Below are 20,444 nucleotides of genomic sequence, written 5' to 3'. Positions count from 1 at the left end.
TTCTTGAACTTTGGAAATGTGTAGTCAGCAATTTTCGACAGTAATTAGCATTAGAAAATACATAGTTTTTCAAATTCAGGTTAAAAATTAAAGTGTAAATAGTGTGTGTGTGTTATGGAAGTAAGTGTTTGGCTGCAAATATTTTTGAGGCCTTTGGATTTATCCTTTCATATTTCATATTTCCACTGATTTCCAAGCCTAGATGTGTTATTATTGTGTTGCAGATGGGGGCATTTTAGAATAAACTTTGAAAATGGGACCAATGTTTTCAATGGCATTGCACTCATATTTATGTCCTCTTTCTTGCCAGCCTAAATACTGAGCTGTCAGTTGTGTTGTATATAATGCTCGAAGTGAGATGTAGTAGTTTCCTACAAAAAGAAGAGAGATACACATTGAAGTGTATATTTTCAATTCGCATCATAAAGACGTATATCCAACTTTCTCAAATTGTGATGGGGAATGCTAAATTCTTTGTCTTTGTTACAATAAGTTTTTGAGTTTAACCTACCACTTTTACTACTCTGGCCCTGTAGAGTAACTTTTGATCGTAGTTAACTATTAATTACTATTACTTTCATTGTGACAGCAAATCAAGACAGTTGTCACATCTTCCTAAAGAAATATCAGGTATTTATATACATGCTAGATTAAATAATAGAGTTAAACACTGAAAACATTTAAATTTGCTTTTCTTAGGATATGTCAGCTCAAGGATCATCTTCACAGCTTCCTAAACCTTTTGATCCTGAGCCAGAAGCTAAATATGGCACACTGGATGTGACTTTTGACTATGACTCACAAGAACAGAAGCTTCTGGTAACAGTGACAGCTGTCACAGATATCCCGACATATAACAGGACAGGTGGCAACTCATGGCAAGTACACCTTGTTCTTCTACCTATAAAGAAACAGAGAGCAAAAACCAGCATCCAGAGAGGACCATGCCCTGTCTTCACAGAGACATTCAAATTTAATCATGTTGAATCTGAGATGATTGGAAATTATGCAGTTCGGTTTAGACTGTATGGTGTACATCGCATGAAAAAAGAAAAGATTGTGGGGGAAAAGATTTTTTATTTAACAAAATTGAATCTTCAAGGGAAAATGTCATTACCTGTGATATTGGAACCTTCTTACAATCATTCTGTGAGTATCTGATCAAATAGCCTGAATACGGTTTGTGTCGTGGTATATCACATACATAATTTTTAAAATCCTTGATCAAGCCAACCAGTGTTTACATTTTTTATGTAATAATCATATCCTTAGAAAATTTCTAAGCCCTGGATAGGTAGGTATAATTTCTTCTCATTCTCTAGAAGTTGCCCCTGAAGATTATATGTGATTAATTTTGTGTATTTTATTTTATCCTTCACAGAGTCGAGTCCAGTGTTTTACACATTTGCTCCTTTGTTAAATATTTATTAGATGATTGGTTATGACATCAAATGAACTTGTTATAGAATTTATTGTTTTCTTTCCAGGTTAAAACTTAGTGATACAGCAAGATCTAGCCTCATCTCTTACGTATCTCTTTCGGCATCTCTTACTGCCGAAACTATTTGCTTTTATAGGATATATGCTGCTGCCCAGGTCATGACTGATTATCTTCCCAGAACTCCTGTGAAATTATTTTTAAAGATTCAAAAGAAAATCTGGTCTTGCTATACTCTGTACCCTTTTTCAACAAAGATTTTGCAGTATATCTGAGAGAATACTTAAGTTTGGTCTATGAGCTGTTCTCCCTTTTCTCTTTTTTTCTGCAGGTTCTGATCATATACAAGTCTCTCTCTCCCTCTCTTCACATTTTTAACTAAATTCCCATAAGACATTGCAAATCACAGGAGTGCTGAACTGCTTCTTTATTTTTTTAAAAAAAATTTTTTTTTTTTTTATTATTTATTTATGATAGTCACAGAGAGAGAGAGAGGCAGAGACACAGGCAGAGGGAGAAACAGGCTCCATGCACCGGGAGCCCGATGCGGGATTCGATCCGGAGTCTCCAGGATCGCGCCCTGGGCCAAAGGCAGGCGCCAAACCGCTGCGCCACCCAGGGATCCCTGAACTGCTTCTTTAAAGTGGGGAGATACATTATACCACATAGTTATTTAGATTATGAGGAAATCTGTAATATGCTGTAAATGTAAATTATGAATTATATTTATTCCTCTGTTATATTGAATTAAAATCATTTTTATAATATAAATACAGAGATTTTAGATTGGATGTGTATTTTAAAATAAAAATATAATATTTTAGGGTTGTTTTTAAGCTTTTGTAGATATAAGCGTAAGTTCAAGATCAGAGCCTCACTGAATTTATACCAGACAGCATTTGATCTTATAGGACCATCATTTACATTTATTTTCCAGCATACCATTTTAGCTGGTTGATTTCAACAGTTTTAAAACCAAAAGGTGATAATAAATATAGTATATCCCTGTGGGTTTGTAGGATAATATTTAGCCTTTATTGATAACTTGTTAGAACTGTAAGTTGTAGGATTACCATTTTGGGGAAATGTCCTTTTTAAAAATACAGTATCAGTTTATCAGAGGAAAGAGAAAAGAAACTCCAGGCAATATTTCAGAAGGAAAAAGATAATTTTTTATAAAATTGAATAGTCTGCAATTCTTGATAGAATTTTAAGCTTTTTCATGATTTGGTCTGAGTGATGACTAGTTAACCTATAGAAAAATACATTCTTTTAGAGAAATACCTGATTTAAATTACAAGAGAATGTATCATCATGAGGTATGTATTTTGTGTTTATTTACTTCAAATTATCTGTTCCCGATTCTGAATTGATTATATTTGTTACACAAAGAAAAGGAAGCCATAGAAAATAATATGATTTTATCTCTGGTCAGGCTTAAATTATTTCTGTACACACCTACATTACGTGTATTAGCTTATTACAGTCATCAATTCTCTATTTCTGACAACCAGTACAATACATTTCTGAGGCGTGTTCACAAAAAGAAAAAAGTGCTAGACAAACAGCTTCTAAGACATAGCATTTAAATCTGAATAAAACTATCCATCTTCTGCTCTTAAAGGATTTTTTTCTCTGCACTGCCACACTTTTCAAACATAATTCCTGTTTTTCATTGTTCTCTCTTGCCATCTTTCCTGTCCATCTTCTCAAAATCTCATTGCTTGTTTTTGGCTTCTGTGCCAGAAACAATTCGGCACACCACAGTTGTAAGGTCAAGACTCAGAATTCTATCAGTTGTCATAACAATAAAATACTTCTAGAATGTGTATGTTCTGTGTATGCTACAGCATTAATGTTCCCTTTGCTTCAGTTTAGTACTAACCATATGGAGAAATCATGTGATTATGGATTACATGGGTGATTTTAGCTTCAATTCTGTAAGATGGAATATATAGGTAAGAAGTTCTTTCATAATGACACATTCTTGTAGTTTTGAATAATTATTTGTTCTTGTTGCAAGAATATGAGCTGTTAGGCAAAGGACGGTTTTAATCCAGTGAAAAAATGTATATACTATGATTAAAACATATTTGAAGCTTAGTTACAGTTTACCTTCATGGGTAATAATAGAAAAATAGAGTTCTACAATGTAACATTGAGCTTTATAGCTATTTTGGGGGGAACTGATCAGATCAATACATTGAGAGAAAAATGACCACTATCACCTAATGACTTTTTGAGGAATAAATCCCGAGTTTACCTTAGGGTAGGCTTTAAGTTGAACCTTAAGATAAAGATGCAGTTTGATCACTGAATGATAGAAAGTATACACAGGGTTGAAAAAACATGAGTTGTGTTTACTAACTAGTTGTGGTTATAACCTTGGATAAATTATCCAATTACTTTAGACATCAGGTTCCTCATTAGTAAAACTAGGGAATTTAACCAAATGTCCCATCCATCTCTGATATTCCAATTCTATTAATATATATTGGAAAAGATGTTGGTTAAGAACAGAAATGGGTGGATTTTAGATGGGTTTTGTATGCCAAATGTCTGACATTTTGTTCAGATATGTTTTTTTACTCTTCCCTATCTTTTCAACCATCTTCTAATGTCTGAAAGCGTCCCAACAAATAGGCCCACCCCCCAAGGGTAAGCCTTGAAGTTCACTTTCCCAGTCTGACTGGTAGCTAGGTCAGGAGCCATGCTCCCTGGGCTCTGTCACTCTTAATCATTTCCAGGAAACCTCAGTGCACACCGGACAGAGAATCAGGTGCTGCACTCACCTCATGTCCGCATGAGGCTCATGGTGGAGGAATCTGATCTTCAGAGTCAGCAGTAATTCTGAAATAGCTTTGCTAGTGCAGGAATAGTATTGGTGCTAGATAGTGACCATTGCAGGAGAGAAAAGACCATGGCATATAAGTGTCCAGGGCAGGGAGCAGCAGCAGAATTTCCTCACCAGGCCAGTTCTGCAGGATGGTTTTAGGCTTTGTTCTGGAGAAACTTACCCATAAGCCTGTTCTTTAGTCTTCCCTATTCCTTTAGTAAATTACTCTCTCACTTAGAGTTAGCTACCAGTGTTTTTGAATGGATCCCTGGCTAATAAATGTAGAAATAGCCATATGGTTTATTATTTACTTGTTTTAGTGATCTCTTAAGCCATAGCCAACAGCTACAGTGTTATAGTTACCCTTCCTACCATGGTGTATCCCTCTTAAAATTGGAGTTTTTCTCACGTGAACTCAACTGTGTTCATATGGCACTCTTTCCAAGTGTGGAATCTGTATTTTTGGCCTTGTATTACTGTGTGTTAACAGTTGCCTGGAATAGCCTTTTCTCCTTCCTCATTCCAGTTGTATTTCTCATTCAACTTACTAGATTCTTAATATAATTTTTAATATTGACACCTTATTCTCAATAATGAGACCTTATTCTATCGCTCACAAACATACACAACGCTTCCTAAGCAGACAGTATTTAGTTAGCGTAATGTACACAGCATGATAGCTATTAATGGGGGCTTAAGTCCCAGAGCTGCAAAGCACTGTGTTCAGCTCACATCTTGAATGAGCTCAGAAGTAGACTCTTGGCCAAAGCCTCCAGGTACTAGCCCAGCCCAGCAGAAACTTCGATTTCAGTCATGAGAGACCCTAAGCAGAGAACCCAGCTGAGTTCATTTGTGGATTCTGACCTACAAGAAACATGATGAAACTGAAGTCGTAATGCTACAGGTGCTTTATATGTGCCCAGACACCTGTCTTCCATTAAGTCTGGTTCCGCATTATATTTCTGTGTGAATGCATAGCATCTGTAGTAAGTAGACATGGGAGTGGGTGGGTTTGTCTAATGGGTGAGGAGATCCTCAGGAACTCCCAGGACTTAAAGACTGGAGAAGGGAGGGGCTAAGTTAGGAAGAGAGAGAGAACAAAATATCACAGAAACCAAGAAGCAATTATGAAGGAAGGAATAACCAAATGCTTTGTCAAATGCTGCTAATGGAACCAATAATCTAAGTATTAAAATTATTCATTGAATTCAGAATATGCAGGTAATGGGTAGTCTTAAAGGGACCAATTTGGGTAGGGTCATGAGGGCAAAATCCAAACTAGACTGGCAATCATGTGGACAACTTTTACACCAAGTTTGTCTCTGAAAATAAAAAGGAAGAGGGGATGGTTTTTGGAAAGAGGGGCTTTTGGAAGATGTTTTTGAGGTTAGGAGAGATGGGCATGCTTATCGTTACTGATACCACTAATGTCATCAGTGGTGGAGTGTACGAGGGGAGTGGCTAATTGAAGATGGGCATTCATGGATTGGTCTGGGATGAACAGAGAGGCAAAAATGTTAAGAGTATTTTGAAGACACATACTTAAATTGTGGACCATGAAATCTCAGTTGAAGAAAGAAGTGAAGCTAGTAAGGGACTGATATACAGGGGAAGGAATGAAAACCCCAAGGATATCAAGGGACAGATAGAGTGAAGAAGAAGTATGGAATGATGGGAATGTGGTGTGAGAGGAAATTGCTTTCAGTTCTGATGATGGATGGCAAGAGTGCAGAGTGAGCATCTGAGATGGAATAGGCGGCATAATCACCGGAGATGGCTAAGTTGGTTAAGCGAAGCCAGGTTCTCTCAATGTCCATGTGGTGGCTGGGTTCTCCACATGGACATTGAAGTCACAGAAGATACTGGCAGAATTGAAGTGTCAAAGAAGATCGAATTAAAGATTATTGTTCTCAAGGAATGAAGAGGAAAAGTCCAGGACAGACTATGGATAAGGACAGGATGACATCAGTCTTAAAGAAGAATAGTTATTCTTCCCTATAAATTCAGAGGAGGACTATTTGAGAAAGCAACAGAGAACTTTGCTTTTTGACCCTGAGTCACGTCAGGTATGAGGGAATAACTAAGATGAAGAGTCTACAGAGGTTGATGTATCCTCAAGGAAGAATTGGGTTTATCAGGAGTACGAAAAGGCATAGTGAAAGGATTCAGAAAAGGAGGAGCTTGATGGAAGTGTGTGGTAGTGAAGAAGTGCAGAGAATAACAGAATGAATGTTAAAGTGAGAGACCTGGCTGGTATCATCAGGGACTTGCCTTGATTTAGGTTGTTCTAAAATGTCAATCCCAATTATAATTTGAATCTATTTAAATCTCAGATGATATTTAAAGTATAATTTAAGTCTCATCTTTATAGAAATGTGTTAGATCATTTCTTTTTTTTTATCATTTCTAATATAAATTTAAATTAGTTGATCATATCTTTGTATACCAAATATTGAGTACTGGTTATTGCTGTATCAATGTTGGTTGGATGGATGGGTGAGTGGGTGCGTGTGGTACATGTTATTTCTGAGTTACTACCTTTGGTGCTTGCTTCTGTGGCTAGGCATACGTTTTCTTATCAAACTTGTTCTGTCTTCCTTCTAGATTTTAAATACTTGGAGAATAGAATCTGTGTGTTTAATTTATATGGTTTTAGTTATACTTACTTTTCATAGAACCTAGAATGTAGGTGTTCAGTGAATACTTGTTAAGTTGATTCATTGACTTGTTCAGGTAAACCCAATCATTCTAAAATTCTTCCTAAGGTCCATGTAACATTATTCCCTAATAGTTATCAATATCCTTAAAAACAGCTCTCTTAGGAATCTTTTATGATCTACAATCCAATAAGCATGATCTTAGGGTAATTAAGTAGAAACATATCACAAAGTGTTTTATTTTTTTAAGATTTTATTTATTTACTCACGAGAGACACAGAGAGGGGCAAAGACATAGGCAGAGGGAGAAGCTGGCTCCCTGTAGGGAGCCCAGTGCAGGACTCAATCCTGGGACCCCAGGAGCACACCCTGAGCCGAAGGCAGATGCTTAACCACTGAGGCACTCAGGCATCCCATGAAGTATTTTATTTTTAAATAATCAACAAGGGACATGTTCATATAATTTCCCATTCAGGAGTATAATGCCACAGTCTTTTAGAATGATCAACCTTCCTCATGTCTTACTGAAATGATGATCTTCTTTTAGATACACGTAATTTCAACCTTTAATTCCTAAATTCCTATATCTCAAAAATAGCCTATCTTTTTTGTTAATAGACTGAATTAATTTAGTTTGATATTTATACTGTGACTTTAATTTTTAAGACAGGTAAATTATTGCTTGTACTCTATAATTGAAATATGTGTCCCTCTAAGAATCATACTTCAGTCTGTATTATTAGCAAATGTCTTTAAACTTGGCTTCATCTATTTTCATATTCACTACATTCACATATTACCGTTGTCAGAAATTTACATTTTCTAAATGTAGATTACACTTCTTCATCCTAAAGCAATTTAAAGTAGGTATTTCATGATAAACTAATGATCACAGTTTTAAGAGTTATTACATGAAGGAGAAAGCTGCATATGTGCGATTCAAGTCCCCAGACGGTAACACAAATATGAGTCATGGCTCACTTTAGTGTAAAACTAAGTAGTTACAGACCTATTTAGAGACAGTTATTCAAAGTAGGTGAGCATATATTATCAGTAGAGAGGAATAGCTCTAGTCTCACATGAAGAATTGTTATTATCAGATAAATATTTCAGTGAAAGAAGTTAAATTAGAGCATAAAAGGAAGTTTTCTGTTTAAATCAGATTCTTAGTTTACAAGACAAAAAGAAGTCAAGTTTAAGTCCTATGTCTCAAGAAATTTTGAACATGCAGAAAAAATCAAGTGGGAAAAACTAAAATTTCAGTGACTAAACTGTTTGTCCTGTATATTGAGTATAGGGAATAAAGACCATCAACTCAGGTGGGATTCATTTAGTTTAGACATCCAAGTGCTAAACTGTAAACTACGAAAGACCAACCTATGCTTCATTCTTGTTTCGTGTATATTCATTTAAAAAAATAAGCTAGAAAATTAAAGAATAAGCCTAAAGTACAGGTATTCTGTTCCTTTTCTCCTATAGTTTATGCAATTTTCCAAAATACTGATTTCAATTATTTGTAATACTAATGAGAGAAATTAACAAACGCCTTATAGCAAGATAGCACTATTTGATAAATTTAGAGTGGAGTAAGGATTATGACAGATAAATTTGGGTTCAGGAGGGCAAGCATGTTCTATAATTAAGGACACTCTAAAGTACATTAGCAAGAGGGGATAATATAGTGTACTTTACAGAAACATCATGGAAAGATTTAGCATTCAAATTACAAATATCGACCACTATTTTTAAAAATTATTCTTGTGGACAGTCTAGATATTGGACATCCTAAATACATGCCTTCTTCATTCATTCCAACCAAGAGTTATATGTACTTCCCTTTAAAGGTGCACTTTAGTGCATTACCATGACCAGTTCCCTGTCTTCTGGGTTGTTGAAAATAATAGAAGAGTTATGTCCACAGTGCTTTATATGGTAGGTGGCTGATAATTAATGAACAATAACACTGGATGAGGTTGTTCTTGAGGGCTACCTTTTACAGATAAAATAAATAGCAAACAGAAGCAACATTTAGTTTTTTCTTGGGTCATTTTCCTCCATCACGTTCATATCAAATAGTGGGGCAGTATCCAGTGGACAGATAGATGCGTTTCAAAACCCACATCCTTAATTTTAGGATTTTCACATTCAAAATCTTGACAGATAATTTAAAACATGAAGTTCTTCACTGGGAAATTTATTAAAGTGGTACTAATTTTAAAACGTGGTAGATATGAAAATGTATTTTATCAGAATATATTTTATAAACCAACCAACTCTCATGATCTTGCTTATAGTCTGTCCATCTGAATTAATAGTATTAAGATGCCTCTCCCAAAAGAGTTGTGGTTTTATCTGCCGGGACATTTATTTTGGAGTTGACAGGGTTTAATGCTACTTTGCTAGAGTAATGCCTATTTAGGCATACAGTGTGAATTTAAAGAGAAATGATAAATACTAATTACAAAAATGTTTTTCTCACTAGAAAATTTGAAATTTAATTTAGAAAAGAAGCAGTTTTACATTTATGCATTTATGTTCTTAGGATGGAATATGAGTTTAAATACTGAACAGGCCTAGGACAGAGGAACTGAATTTTTAAAAATTAAAGTTGAAGGAAATCTGTTAGTGAGTTTTCAGTCTGATTATAACATTTGTTCTGTGGACTCTGCAGGGACCTGTAAGGAGCCAGAAAAAATATCCATTTGACAGTTACATTTTACTTAATTCTATGCAGAGCAAAGAATAATTCTGGTCAAAAAATGATAGTACATGATAAGCCTGAATATCAGTTCCTGATGCTGCTTCTATTAGGCAGATACATTTAAGTGATTTCTATCATCCTGCACATGCCATGTGTGCTTATTCATTACTTGGAAGCTTCTGTTCAAGTGAAATGCATATTTCTAAGTGTTGAGCATGCAAATATACTCTTGGGAAAAACCTAATTCTCCTTAGTGTACATGTTAGCACCTGGGATAGGACTGGAATATGTGACCTGACTACTTCATAATGTTGGGATGAGTAAATGAATGAGCTACGTGAAAACCTTTGTAGACTAGAAATATTAGTTGTTAACTTGAAATAAAATAAGTTATCCTTAATTTAATTTGAATCATTCTGCCATCATTTACTATTTTATAAAGATACTCTCATGATGCATGGATGGTTCAGTCGGTTGAGCTCCTGACTCTTGATTTCAGCTCAGATCGTGATCTCAGGGTTGTGAGATCCAGCCCTGCGTAGGTTGGGCTCTGCCCTGAGCGTGGAGCCAGCTTGGGATGATTCTCTCTCTCTTCCTTTCCCTCTGTGCCTCCCACTCATGCACTCTCTCTTGTTCTTTAAAAAAAAAAAAAAAAGGTACTTTCTTGTCTTACAAAAAATAATGTCTTATCTTTCCTTTATCTAATGTTAGACCTAGAATTGTTTATATAGGCTATATCTTACCAGATTACAATGATCTTTTTATAGTCTTGTCACTTTGGACAACTGATGACTAGAATAGTACTGATTTTATTGTTTCTAGCAGAAAAAGCTGGTAGAGCTGATAGGAACTGATAGGAACTGAAGACTACCTAAGTTTAGTACACACAGTTTTTATTTTATCTGATGTATCATCGAAGTATATAATTTATATAATCAAAATTATATATCTCTTAATAGTCCCATATTCTACAATAAAAAATAAAGTGAAAAAAAATAAAGTGAACTAATTAAACTTTAACTTGGCTCATTTTTCAAAAACTAAGATATTATCTAGCTCATAGAAAATAGCATGTATTATAAGTACATCTTTCATATTAGCTTAATTTGGGGAGATACATTTTTCTTTGAAATGAAAGCTGGCATTGTCACTTAAGCTGTATTCAAGTTATAAAAAATATTTCTCTATACTAACTCATTTGTGATTTTTCATAAAAGATTAAATAATTACCAGATAGTGGAAATCTAGGTTTTTTTTATTATTTATTTATTTATTTTTTTTTTTGAAATCTACAGTTTTAATGTGAAACTTGTTAGGCATCCAAGACCAAGTTTATATTTGCATTTGTGTGGGTTTACATAACAGGGAGGTTGGGAGCACAGAGGCTCTGCAGTCCTTGGTTTCATGTCTTAGTTCCCCAATTCTTCCTGACTTGTGGTCTTGGGTGACTACTCAGCTGCTCTGTGCCTCATTTAATTCATTCATAAAAGGGAATAGTAACCATAATAGCTGCTTCATAAAATGTGTGTGAGAATTAAAGGAGATATTCCATGTAAAGAATTTAAAACATCATCTGGCACAAAGTAGGAACGTGACTCTGTTAACTAATTTGGTTTATTTGTTTTTATTCATGTGTGGAGACATTTAGTGTTCTGATTCACTAGCAATCTTCACTAGGTGCTGGTCCATAAGTAAAAATTATTGCATTGTGTTTTTCAAGTTTCAAAATAAGAAGGAACATTTGCAATCTGGAAAAGAGGAAAGTAAAAGTGTTGTTTTTTTTGTTTTTTTGTTTTTTTTTAAGAGAAAGAGTGCATAAGCCTAGGGGGAGTAGAAAGGGGCAGGAGAGAATCTTAAACAAGCTCCATGCTCAGTGCAGAGCCTAGGCGGGGCTTGATCTCATCACCCTGAGATAGTGACCTGAGCCAAAATCAAGAGTAAGCCGCTTCACCAACCAAGCCACCCAGGTGCCCCAAAGCAAAAGTCCCTTAATTCAATAGTATAAAAATTGTTTAATCTGACAATACAAATAGCTAGCAAAATAACTTTTATCAGGAACTAAATATAACTCAGGCCTTGAATGTTTTTAAGATACAACTGTCTTGAAATATACTTTGAGTAATTATTTAAAAGTCTGAATTATAAATATTCTTTCAATAAATACAATTTTATTATCTTCAGTCATGTTGAGTAACTCATATTTCCTTAGCAAAATGTCCCCGGCAGTTTAGGCCAGGGTATTCTGAGACAACAAACCTTGAAACTTGTAATGTTTCATCAACAAAGAGGTTTCTTTTTCACTGCACTGCATGTCCACTGTAACTCGGTTAGGGCTCTCTTTCGTGTCGTCTTCACTCCAGGATCCAGATGGATAGAGGAGGTTCTTTCTGAAATTTTGCTGCTAGTTAGATGACCCAGCAAACTAATTCTTGAGCCTTCAAGTTTCTGCCCAAAATTAACACATGCCACCTCCATTAACATTTCAGTGTCTAAAACAGGAGCTGACAAACTTTCTGTAAAGTGCTGGAGAGTTCATTTGTTTTAGGCTTTACAGACCACAGATGGTCTCTGTTGCATAGTCTCTCTCTCTTTAAAAATGTAAGCAAGGGGCAGTGAATAATAGTGAATAGTATTTCATACAAAGAATTGCTGAGATTAATATCTGTAGGTTAGCGCTATTTATAATTGCACATCAGTAGCTTATAAGTAAAGTTTTGCTTTTAAGTATAAAAATTTGCTCTCTTGGGACAAACATTCAGTCTTATTTTAGGGGGTGCCTGGGTGGCTCAATAAGTTAAGCCTTTGCCTCCAGCTCAGGTCATGATCCCCGGGATCCTAGGATCGAGCTGTGTGTCAGGCTCCACGCTCAGTGAGGAGTCTGCTTGAGGATTCTCTCTCTCTCTCTCTCTCTCTCTCTCTCTCAAATAAATCTTTAAAAAATATTTTAAAAAAATAAAAAATATTATTGAACTTTAAAAACTTAGATATATGTCAAGTATTAGTATATATTAAACAAGTTTACCTAAACTGGCAGTACCAGAAGACAATGCAAGGAATGGTTTTGTTTATTCCTAGAGTTAAAGATAGTGGATTAACCACATATATTTATTTCTTCTTCCTGTAATCTCCACTTCAATGGTTGTTTCTTGGTACACATTGGTACCCACAAGCTCAGAGAAATGGAATCAGGGCATCAGCAAAGTGGAGAAAACCTCGTGAAAAGTGCACACAGAGGAAGGAGAGGACTGTTGTAATCCCCAGAACCATACACACTTCTGAGCACAGCAGAGGTTGGCGTGAGTCTAGGGATTAAAAGCAATAGTTACTACAAATCTGTAAAATGTGCAGTTATATCTACCTTCTGGCATAAAGAAGAGAGCCAGGCTTGTAACTAACTCTAGGAATATCATAAGTTTCTTTGGAAAAACTCAGCGATTCCAAGCTAAGACCTTACTTAACCTCATAGTGATATTTTAGAGGAAATTGCCTGGCCCCCACCTAATCACATTGATGCCAATCAGTGAGCAAACTGTTTATTTAAAAGTAGAGAGTTTTTGATCAGCCTTTTAGTGATGCATTTTTGAATATGAACAGGCAGGCATAGCTCAGGAGACACTAAGGGAAAACCTCCAACAGGAAAGAGAAAACCCAGGATAAAGAAACATTAAAAAAAAAGAATTACCCTTCAGGAAGAGTACATATTGCAAAGATGATAAGGAAAGTAAAAACTAATCCTAATTAGTTTATTCAGTAGGATTTGATAAACATATATATTTCAAAAGACCAAATATCCTTTTAAAAAAAAGGAACAGTCATAAAAGAAAAGGCTTTTATAAATTATATAGATTGGGAATGGCTGTTGAGTATGAGTATGTAACCAAGAGCGTTCACTGTGGTTTATAACCAAGGATTTTGGTAGCAGACTTCAGGCTTACGTGTTCATGAGTTCACATTTATGTGTCTAACATAGACTTATCTTTCTGGAAGAATATTCATAAACTGAATAGTTTCGCTTTTAAATTTCTCCCTTATTTTCAAGTATTGCAATATTTCATATCTAAAATATGATTTATCATTTATATATATATGACCATTAATTATTTTCAAGATAGATTTAGAAGTGTAGTCTGTTCATTGGGCTTAACACTAGGGCCACTGAACCACATCCACTGAATCAGAATCACTGGGAAACAGCCTTATAATCTTTCTTTAAAGCAAATTTTAGAATTTAGAAGTGGTTAAATATACTAAAATTCCAAGGCTGCTGGTATAGAAAATGTTTTCCAAACACATTGTGACTGCAAGTGATTTGAGGGATAGACTTTGGGGTAATAAGTTCAGAGGATATATTTTTGTCTGTTTTGTGTATTTCATCAGATCTTTTCATCTTTTATTGTCCTTGGTTTCCTCTTCAAATATTTAGCAATGTATCTATTCTTTGGGTATTCAGAAAAATAACTCAGGGGAATAGAATTACAAAAAAGTGTCCATGAAATTACAGTAAAAATATGACGAGAATTTTCTTTTAAGAAAATTCTATGCCCTCATTTAATTAACTGAAATTGCCTAAAAAGCACCAGAAATTACATTGAATAGATAATAAAATTCAATCAGTTTCAAGTGAATACAGACCAACTCAAAATGGCTTGAGCAATATGGGACCATCTGGAGAGTTGGTCTGTCTTCAGGCATGGCTTGATCTAGTGATTCAAATAGTACCACTAACGTCCTAGTTTCTCTCTCTTTCTACTCCTTCCACTGCTCCCCTACCCCCTCCCACACACCCCGTCTTCCATGTGTCAGTTTTATAATCAGGTTTCCCATAGTTGCCCTCTTGAAACTTCTTGTGTCTCACTAGGTTACCTGCCCATCCCAGAACCAATCACAGGGATGGGCAGTACTGATTCACTTCAGCCCTAGAGTTGGGTCACCTCCCAAACTACATTAGGTAAGAGGTGGAAAGGATTACATTCACTATTGGAAGGAATTGATGAATGGATGCTAGGAAGATAGCTAATATCCAATATAATGTTTATTTAAATTTCTTAAAAATAAAATTCATTAGGGGCATCTAACTCTTGATTTGGGCTCAGGTCATGATCTCAGGGTTGTAAGATTGAGCCATGCTTTGGGCTCTGTGCTCAGCCTGCAATCGCTTGAGATTCTCCGCTTTTCCTCTGCCCCTCCCCCCAAATTAATTAATTAGTTAATTAAATGATTAGTGGCAAGAATTTCTCTTTCACATAGGCAGTTAATTAGTTAAACTCACCAAACTTATGTTTACCAAAACATTCCATGAGTGACATCCGATTTAGTCAATTTGATAATACCTCAGAATTAGGCGTACTTTTCTGTGTATTGTTTTAGGAATACTGATTTCTGTGTTAAACAGTGTCTTTCTAATATGCTTAATTGACTATGAGCTAAATTCTGAAAATTGTGATTCTCAATCCTGATTAACATGGCTTGGGGAGTTTTTAAAATAAAGATGAGTAAGTTCCCACTTAGATCTGTTGAAACAAAAACTTAAAGGAATAGGACCAGACTATTCATATCTTTAAAAAGCTCTACAGGAAAAAACAAAAACAAAACAAGTTCTACAGGAGACACTAGTATCTAAATAGTATTGATTACATTGCCCTATGGCATCTATCGTATGTCCACATCTTACTCTTCTTTGTTGTTTCCTGGATAGCCATAGGAGTAAAATGAGTCCTTGCGAAGTTTCAAAACATCTGATGAGATTATCATGAAACTAAAACAAAACAAAAAAAAAAAAAAAAAGAGATTATCATGAAACTAACCACATCTTTAAGAAGACTACTGTAAGACTTGTTAATAGTATAAAATATTTTTCCAAAACTACTCAAATTGCAACCAAGTAAACTATTTAAAAATCACCTTTAGTACAAATGATTTTATATAAAATACTTGTATAAATTGTACAAACAATTTTATAAATTGTTTTGAAATAGTCCTGAATAGTAAGAAATGGTTATATCTACTAGTAAGTGTTAACTTACATTGCCTTTGGCTTCTTTCAAAACTTTATATTTCAGATATATTTGTAAAATATTAAAATTACTTATCTCCTTGATTCATTAGAAGTTTGATATATTTTCAGAACAGAAGAAGACGAGAAACATCTTAAAGGGGATTAAAGTCATTATGGCCGTAAGAAAAACTATTTTACCAAAAAACATTCATTATATGTAACCTTAGAATGTTGTAGATTAGACTTTCTTTGGATTCAGTTTTATTTAAACAAGTTTATTGTGCCACCAAAGACATTAGAAGTAAATTTTCAGAAATTGGCAAATTCAACACTTCTTAGGCCTCATTGGTCTTTTAGGAATGTGAATTTGGGAAAATATACCATGTGGCCTATTAACAATCCTCAAGGCCATCTTTATAGTGTAGTCCCACCCAGACCATCCTACAATCACACTGTAATATGGAAATAGTATAAAATATTTGTTCTAAAATGGTACACATCGTGATAAAGTGAAATAAAAAGCACTGCTATTTCTATAGCTCTTAACATTTCATTTCCTGGAAACTGCTTTGAATGCTCTATGAGGAAACGAACAAAAACAACAGTAATAACATCATGTGAAATAACTCAGGTAACTGGAGAATTCACTATGAAGTTGCGTTAAAGATTCTCAGAAATATCCTTCTATATTCATATTATAATGAACATATAAATCACATTTTGCTGTTTCATTTGTCACCAAATTATTCATAACATTCAACATTTGAATCAGAACTAATCTTCAAATAGTCTGTGTTGTGGCATAAGAGAATTGTTACTACCATTTTGAAGTTTAAGAGAGGAAATTTGAAACTTGAAAGTGTTCATAAATTTAAACTGAAATCATTACCTAATGCCTTGGTGCCAGTGTCTCTAAGAATTTAATTTGGATAAAGCCGTTACACAGTAACTGGGACTTGGTGAGCCCTCAGTATGTATTAGTGGTACTAATATTATCACAGGATCATCACTACATTACTGCTACTATCACCACGGCTACTTTTACCTTTTCATGTTTTTTCCTTAAAAATAGAGTGTGTGGTTTAATTTGGTTTCTTGTTGGTGAGAATCCACACTTCATTACCTCCACTATCTATTTTGTCCCTGTTAACATTGTACATGGATGATTTTTTTTTTAGTTCTCCCCTTGACATGGGTAGTTATATTAATAGACAAGTAGAACTTGCTATAAAAAAAGAACTTGCTATAAAATATTAAAGAAATATAAATTTTTGAAGTTTTCATTTTACACTAGCACCCTATAAACCATACTAAATATCTTTCATGGTAAACCGCTTTTTCATCGAGGCAAGACATATGAAATATCTATTCTGTTCTCTTTTTGAGTATGATTATTCTATTACTATATATGTATATATATATAATTATATACACATATACATACATATTTACATCTGTATTTATTCCTCTGTTTATTGAAAGCCCTGCATTCATATTGAGCTCACCAGTTCCAGTGCAGCACCACAGGGTTCATCATGATCTGTAACTACCTTCTTTGATGGAAGCCTGCCTCCCCTCCTCAGTGTATCAACCTATTTGATCAGTCCCTTTGCATGTGACTCAGGTTTCACAGCAGCCATCTGCTACTCCATTTTCATACCCTTTTACCCAAACTCAGACTCTAAATCCTTGTGTCTTTTTGCTCCTTCTGCACAGAAGTCCTCACTGGGCTTGACACCTCTGACACCTATTCCAGTCTGCCCAACCCCTGTCCCTGATGGAGGGACAGCTGACTTACTCTGGTAGGGCTATACCACACCATCCTGGACCACGTTTCTGTGAAAATAGCCTCTTCATCCTATTTAGGAACTAATATCTCATACTGACCCTCTTCTCTGAATGGATGCCCTTACCCTGCTGAGGCTCAACAGCCCATTCTGTGTTATCCATCAATGCCCTCAGCAGGATGTCCTTCTTACCCATATGGGGGAGAAAGGGGCGCAGATGAGGCTCTTACACCCCAGGCTAGGCCATCCGTCTTTGGAAATGGCCTCTTCATTCTGTGCTGATTCTGGTAGCTACCACCAGGCTGCCCACCCAAGTTCCCCATCACCACTTCATATATCTTCCCCACCCATAGGAAGTACAGAGTCCTCATCCTGTCCAGGCTGATATGGTACTCATCCAAGAGGATACCCTCCTCATCTTGCTTGGATTTAATGGATTTTTGTAAATCAGTGATCAGTTGACGGTCCCTTAGTGAGGTTAGTGAAAACAGTGATGATAGCAACTAACTTATATTGGCCAGTAATACATAACACATGGTCATTCTCTATATCACAAATAATTGAGGTATTTATCTGTAAAATGGCCACCAACTATACAAATTCAGAGTACTGCCACTAAGTTCAATTTCTGGAATGAAAGGTAGAGAAACCACTTGAGCCATGGAACGAGCCATGGAACGAGCCATGGTACCAACACATTCCTGGCCTCTCTTGGATCCTTGTGTAGCTGGCTTGAATCTTACTTACCCTCTGTTACAGGTCTAACTATGCCTGTTACCTGTTCCTGAGATTTTTGTCTTTTTTTCCAGCTTTGTTGGGATATAATTGGCATAACATAAGTTGAAGACCTACATTGTAATGATATGATACAGTGCAAAGTGCTTACCACAATAAAGTTAGTTAACACTTTTTTTTTTTTTTTACCTCATGTACTTATAATTTTTTGGTGCTATGGTGAGATAATTAAAGCTCTACTCCCATAGCAGTTTTCAAGCACACAATACAGTGTTGAAAGCTATAGTCACCATGTGGTACATTAGATCCATGTATTCATTTCATAACTGAATGTTTGTGCTCTTTGACCAACATTTCATATTTCCTACACCCCTCAACCCCTAACAACCCACCATTCTACTGTCTGGATTCTGTGAGTTAGATGTTTTTGGGGGTTTACATGTGAGATTATACAAATATATATGTATATGAGGTAGTCTATACCCAATTTTCCCATCACCATTTATTTTTTTAAGATTTTATTTCTTTATTAGAGAGAGAGAGAGAGAGAGCACAAGCAGGGGGAGCAGCAGGCAGAAGGAGAGGGAGAAGCAGGCTCACCACAAAGCAGGGGTGGTGATAATACGGGGCTCCATCCGAAGACCCTGAGGTCATGACCTGAGCTTAAGGCACATGCTTAACCAACTGAGCCACCCAGGCACCCCCCAAATCACCATTTATTAAAGAGACTGTCCTTCGTTGACTATTCTTGGCTTCCCTGTCAAATATTAGCTGACTGTTTATGTTTGGGTCTATTTCTGGGTTCTCGGTTCTGTCCCCTTGGTCTATTTGTTTTTATGCGACTACCATACTGTTTCAATTATTATAGCTTATAGGATAGCTTGAACTCCGGAAGTATGAAGCCTTCTGCTTTTCTCAGGATTTCTGTGGCTATTTGGGGTTTTTATGGTTCCATATAAATTTTAGAAGTGTTTAAAATGCCATTGAAATCTTGATAAGGATTGCATTGAATCCATAGATGGCTTTTGGTAGTATCAACATTTTAACAATATGAATTCTTCCCATTCAGGAACACAGGATACATTTCCATTTATTTTTGTCTTTGATTTCTTTCATCCATGTGGTGTAGTTTTCAGGTTAGAGATCTTTCACGTTCTTGGTTAAATTTACTCCTAAGTACTTTATTGTTTTTGATGATATTGTAAGTGGGATCTATATATTTATTTCTTTTTCAGAAAATGTATTCTTAATGTATAGAAAAAGTCAATTTACAGAGAAGAAGAAAATATTCCCAACAGACATGTCTGACAGAAGACCTGTATCAAATATGCAAAGAACTTGAGATGTCTGGGTGGCTCAGTCAGTTAGGCATCCAACTCTTGATTTCAGCTTAGGTCATGATCTCAGGGCTCTACACTGGGCAGGGAGTCTTCTTGGGATTCTTTCTCTCTAAAAGATTTTTTTTTAAAGAATATATAAGGAGCTCTTAAAAAACAATAATAAAATGATAAACAATATGATAATTCATAAAATAGGCATAAAATTTGAGCACATAGTTCCCTAAGGAAAGTATGCAAATGACCTATAAGCATATGAAAAAAATTGCATCATTAACCATCTTGGAAAATGTAAACTAAAACCACAAAGAGATATTATTACACAATCACTGGAATGTCTAAAATTTTAAAAACTAACAATTAAAAATACTAACAATAACAAAATTTTAAAAATTTTGCATTGCTGGGGCTGTGGAGTACCTGGAACTCTCATACACTGTTGGTGGGAATGTAAAATAGTACAATCACTTAATTTCTTTTTAAACTTACCCTTATCGTGTATCCTAGAAGTTCCTAGGTATGTATCCAAGAGAAATGAAAAAAATTTCATTAAAGATTTGTATCTGATTTTTATTAGCCAAGAATTAGGAACATTCCAGGTACCCATCAACAGATGAATAAACAAACTGTTGACTAGTCATACTGTGAAATACAAATCAATAATAAAAATTAATGAGCACTGATACAACAATACAGTTGGATACCGGAAACATGCTGAGCAAAAGAAGGCAGATACCCAAATGTATATACCATATGATTTCATTTATATGAAGTTAAAGAAAAGTAAAACCAGTTAATAGTGATAGAAATCAGATTGGTGGTTGCCTGGGCTGGGTGGGAGAGTTGATTGGGAAGAAGCACTTTCTGATGACTTAAGTATTCTATATATTGGTTGGGAGGTGGTTGCACAAAAATGTATACATTTATAAAAATTTATTGAACTTGTGCACTTAAAATT

The 20,444-nt window shown here is 35.3% G+C and overlaps 1 protein-coding gene across 5 annotated transcripts in view; it reads left to right on the top strand.

Moving 5' to 3' along the window:
• SYT14 (synaptotagmin 14) overlaps positions 1 to 20,444 on the top strand; it is a 209,038-nt gene that overhangs the window by 143,149 nt on the left and 45,445 nt on the right. For all 5 annotated transcript variants that reach the window (XM_072733346.1, XM_072733348.1, XM_072733347.1 and 2 more), the window contains one exon: positions 700 to 1,149. In XM_072733346.1, coding sequence (XP_072589447.1) covers positions 700 to 1,149 — 450 coding nt within the window. The remainder of the gene's footprint in view (positions 1 to 699; positions 1,150 to 20,444) is intronic.

Source organism: Vulpes vulpes, chromosome 13 (genome assembly GCF_048418805.1).
Source record: "Vulpes vulpes isolate BD-2025 chromosome 13, VulVul3, whole genome shotgun sequence".
NCBI classification, from domain to species: Eukaryota; Metazoa; Chordata; class Mammalia; order Carnivora; family Canidae; genus Vulpes; species Vulpes vulpes.
Note: the sequence above shows the minus strand (reverse complement) of the source record. Positions and strands in the feature narration are given on the sequence as shown.